The 3296-nt window shown below is 52.9% G+C and overlaps 2 protein-coding genes across 2 annotated transcripts in view; both read left to right on the plus strand.

Annotated features, from left to right (window-relative positions):
- LOC102213056 (thrombospondin-type laminin G domain and EAR repeat-containing protein) overlaps positions 1 to 477 on the plus strand; it is a 24263-nt gene extending 23786 nt beyond the window's left edge. The window contains exon 16 of the mRNA XM_005750341.2: positions 455 to 477. Within this exon, the coding sequence (XP_005750398.2) occupies positions 455 to 477 (23 nt within the window). The remainder of the gene's footprint in view (positions 1 to 454) is intronic.
- A 172-nt stretch (positions 478 to 649) lies between these two features.
- The window catches only part of rrp1 (ribosomal RNA processing 1), a gene marked incomplete at its 5' end in the record, with an annotated part of 9232 nt that continues 6585 nt past the window's right edge, over positions 650 to 3296 (plus strand). Inside the window, 8 exons of the mRNA XM_005750342.1 lie at positions 650 to 717; positions 795 to 924; positions 1086 to 1150; positions 1268 to 1464; positions 1872 to 1978; positions 2106 to 2203; positions 2367 to 2386; positions 2481 to 2609. Coding sequence (XP_005750399.1) covers positions 650 to 717; positions 795 to 924; positions 1086 to 1150; positions 1268 to 1464; positions 1872 to 1978; positions 2106 to 2203; positions 2367 to 2386; positions 2481 to 2609 — 814 coding nt within the window. The remainder of the gene's footprint in view (positions 718 to 794; positions 925 to 1085; positions 1151 to 1267; positions 1465 to 1871; positions 1979 to 2105; positions 2204 to 2366; positions 2387 to 2480; positions 2610 to 3296) is intronic.

Consider the following 3296-nt stretch of genomic DNA (forward strand, 5'->3'; position numbering starts at 1 on the left):
TTTTTCTTCTTCTGCTTGCTTTCTTTTTTCTTTCTCAGCAGGTGATCCAGGTGATCGATAGATGGATTTTTTTGTCTGCTTATTTAGTTGGTTTTTGTTTTTTGCCCTCTATCCCCGCCCCTCTTCTCCGCTGTTTTTCTTTCCCCAGTCAAGTCTGTCCCGTATTTAACAGGTGAAAATAAAATAAACAATAAAAGGTGAATCAAATAGATTACGGCGAGGCTGGGATGGTCCATCTGCTAACGTAGATCCGTTGGGCATCTTTCCTCGTCTTTAGACAATAATTCTGATGGAAAAAGAACCAAACGGGACAGGCGGGAAAGAAACAAACAAACAAAAGATGACGATGCAGTGCTCTGATTGGTCAGGTGTTTACTTGTGTAAAACGCTGAAACAACCACGTGTGATCAACCAAAGTAACGTGAACACGTTAAAGCTTCGTGCTGTTCCTCAGGTACGACACCTGGACTCACCTGAGTGTTGGGAACATGGTTAGTGACGGCAGTCTCGCACGCTCCCGATATTCCCACGCTCCGTGCCGTGTTAGCTCCTGATTGGATGAATCAGTGACTCCTACTGGCGACTGATTTACAGGTGTTCAGTCAGCTGATGCCTCCCTGCAGTCTAACCTGACCTCTCTCGCTCTCTCTGTCAGCTGGTGCGCTTCGTGTTCAGGCAGACCTTCGAGGTGCTGAGGAGGCGGAGCTGGGACAGCAGGTAAGGAGTGGACACAGGTTTGTTCCCCGGTCATTTGCTGTGGCTCTGCAGGCTGTGACTGTTTCCTGTCTCCTCAGCGCCGTGTCTCAGTTCCTGGAACTGCTGACGGCTCAGCTGCTGCAGAGCGACGCCGCGGCGCCGAGCGGCCTGCAGCTCCACGTCCTCGACCTTTACCTGACTGAGCTGGCGGTCATGGGAGCGGCAGAGGTAACACTCAGGTCACAACGTGACATCACTCACCGTACTGTGAAATCAAAGAAACGACCTCTGACCTCGCCTGTGAGCTGCTGGTTGTAATAGCACCGTGGACCACAGAGGGGTGCAGTGAGTCGGCAACAGCGGGAATAACCTCTGCTTCCTGTCCGCAGCTCACCGCCGATCAGAACCTGACCCTCATCGAGCCGTTCTGCAGAACCGCAGCGAGAACCAAAGAGTGAGTCTGTGAGCCAATCAGCTCGCTTCTGTGAACAGCTCCCTTTAAAGCAGGAAGCTGATGGATCTGCTGTCTGTAACTCTGCTGGTGCCCCTCCCCCCTCTGTTCCCCCCGCAGTCGGACTCTGCTCAGCGGGATCTGCAGCAGCGTCTTCAGCACCATCATCAATCAGGCTCCCTTCGCCATCGATGACCTGATGAAGGAGGTGAGGGCGTCTGAGGACTCGGACTCGGGACAGGCGTCTGAAGGGGACGAGGAGGAGGAAGGAGATGAAAAGTCGATGAAGATGGAAGCAGGGAGGAAGCAGCTTAATGGTAAGTGAGCGGAGGAGAAACAGGAAGTGCAGACGTGCGTTTGGTGCTGGTCTTTGTTAAGCAGGTGACGGGTGTGCTTACCTGTGTCCGTGACTCCGCCCTCGCTGCTCTCAGGCAGTGATCCCTGGTAACTCTGCTCCGCGGTACCTTCATGATTTCTGACGTGCCGCTCTTCGGCGTCAGCTGATTGAAGGCAGCGCGAGACTTTCTTCCGATTTTATAGAAACGTGTTAAAATAACGTAAACGAAGCCCGAGGCAGTGACGCCGTCTCCACACGAGGAGGCGGTCGAACGAGGGCGCCGCTGCACGAGAACACGTTACCTGTGATAAGGAACGTGGCGAGGAGGAGGCTGCGGTCTCTGTCTGAGCTCAACTCTTCTAAAGATGGTCCTTTTTATTCTTCCAGGAAACAAAACCAACGAGGAAGCTGATGATGACGATGATGAGTTCCTTCACTTGGAGAACCTGGACTCGGACTCACTGCGTGATGAAGACGTTGGGCCGGTGCTGCAGGTGAAGGCCGGCGCTGGTTTTGCAGGAACTTTAAAACCTGAAAGTATTGACATGTGATGTTAGCGGCACATGAGTCTGATTAGCTGAGATTTTACTTCCTGTCTGACCCCCCCCCTCCCCGGAGTAGTTCGATTACTCTGCACTGGCGGACAAACTGTTGGAGGCTTCCGGTCGGAGCGGCGTGCCAGCAGCCAACAGAGAGCGACTCTACAAGATCATAAAGACGTGAGTAGCGCCTCCACCGGCTCCGTCGGTTGTTCTGGGCGGAGCCTGCAGGGTTGAATGTTTGTAGAAAGCTGCAGGCTTTCTTCTTCGTTGGTGTCCTCTGGTTAGTCTCACAGTAACTGTGTTCTTCTTCTCTGCCTGCTTTGGTGGTGCTGACCCTCAGACTGCGGGACCTGAGTGAAGGTACGAACCTCCATCACTGCTCCTCCACCTCTCTTCACACGTCCAAACACACAGTTAGATTCTGACCTTTGACCCCATCTGCTCCTCCTGTCAGGCGTCTTTCCTCAGGACGAGTACCCGGAGGAGGTCTCCACGGACGAGGACGACGACATGTTCGGCAGCAGGAAGAGGATGAAAAAGAGAAGACGTCACCTGGAGGAGGAGGAGCCGGCAGCAAAGAAAGGTGAGAGCAGGAAGTGTGGCTTCCAGCAGGGGGCGCCGGTGCTGGTGAAGGAAGCATTGATGACCCGGCTTTTCACTCATTATCATCACGGTGCTGACGATTTACAAGGAAGTGATGCAATGTTTTGTTTATGTACATCCTGCAAGTACTGTGTTGCAGTATTACCTGCTCACCTGTCCTCAGGTGAGCAGCCGCAGAGTCAGAGCTCGTTTAGACTGCACCAGTAAAACCAGCTGAGATTTAAAAACACGTGAAAACTGTTTGATTTTTGCTTCGGTTTGATGGAGGATTTCTTTATAGAACAGAGGACGAGCTGCACCTGTGAGGCCGAGGTCAGCTGACCACCTGCAGCACAGGTGGTCGCATGTTTCCTGCCGCTGCTTCAGCTGAGCAGGCAGGTTTCAGTCGCTTCACTTCAGGTTTCACACAAACGTCCACCGGGCTGGCTCTGGTCCCCGGACCACATGTTGGACACCTGTGTATGACGGTCCCTCAGAGGCGGAGTTTGATCTAAGAGCAGAGATGATTTCAGTGCTGAACCTGAGCCAACGAGCCAATCAGGGGACAGTAAAATAAATGTTCCTGTCCAGGGATGGGTATCGTTTAGGTTTTATCCGATACCGGTGCCAAACCGGTACTTTTGAAACGGTGCCGGTGCTTAAACGGTGCTCAAAGAATGGAGAACAC

The sequence above is a fragment of the Pundamilia nyererei genome, unplaced genomic scaffold (genome assembly GCF_000239375.1).
Source record: "Pundamilia nyererei isolate P.nyererei 1_Seehausen unplaced genomic scaffold, PunNye1.0 scaffold00269, whole genome shotgun sequence".
Taxonomy (NCBI): Eukaryota; Metazoa; Chordata; class Actinopteri; order Cichliformes; family Cichlidae; genus Pundamilia; species Pundamilia nyererei.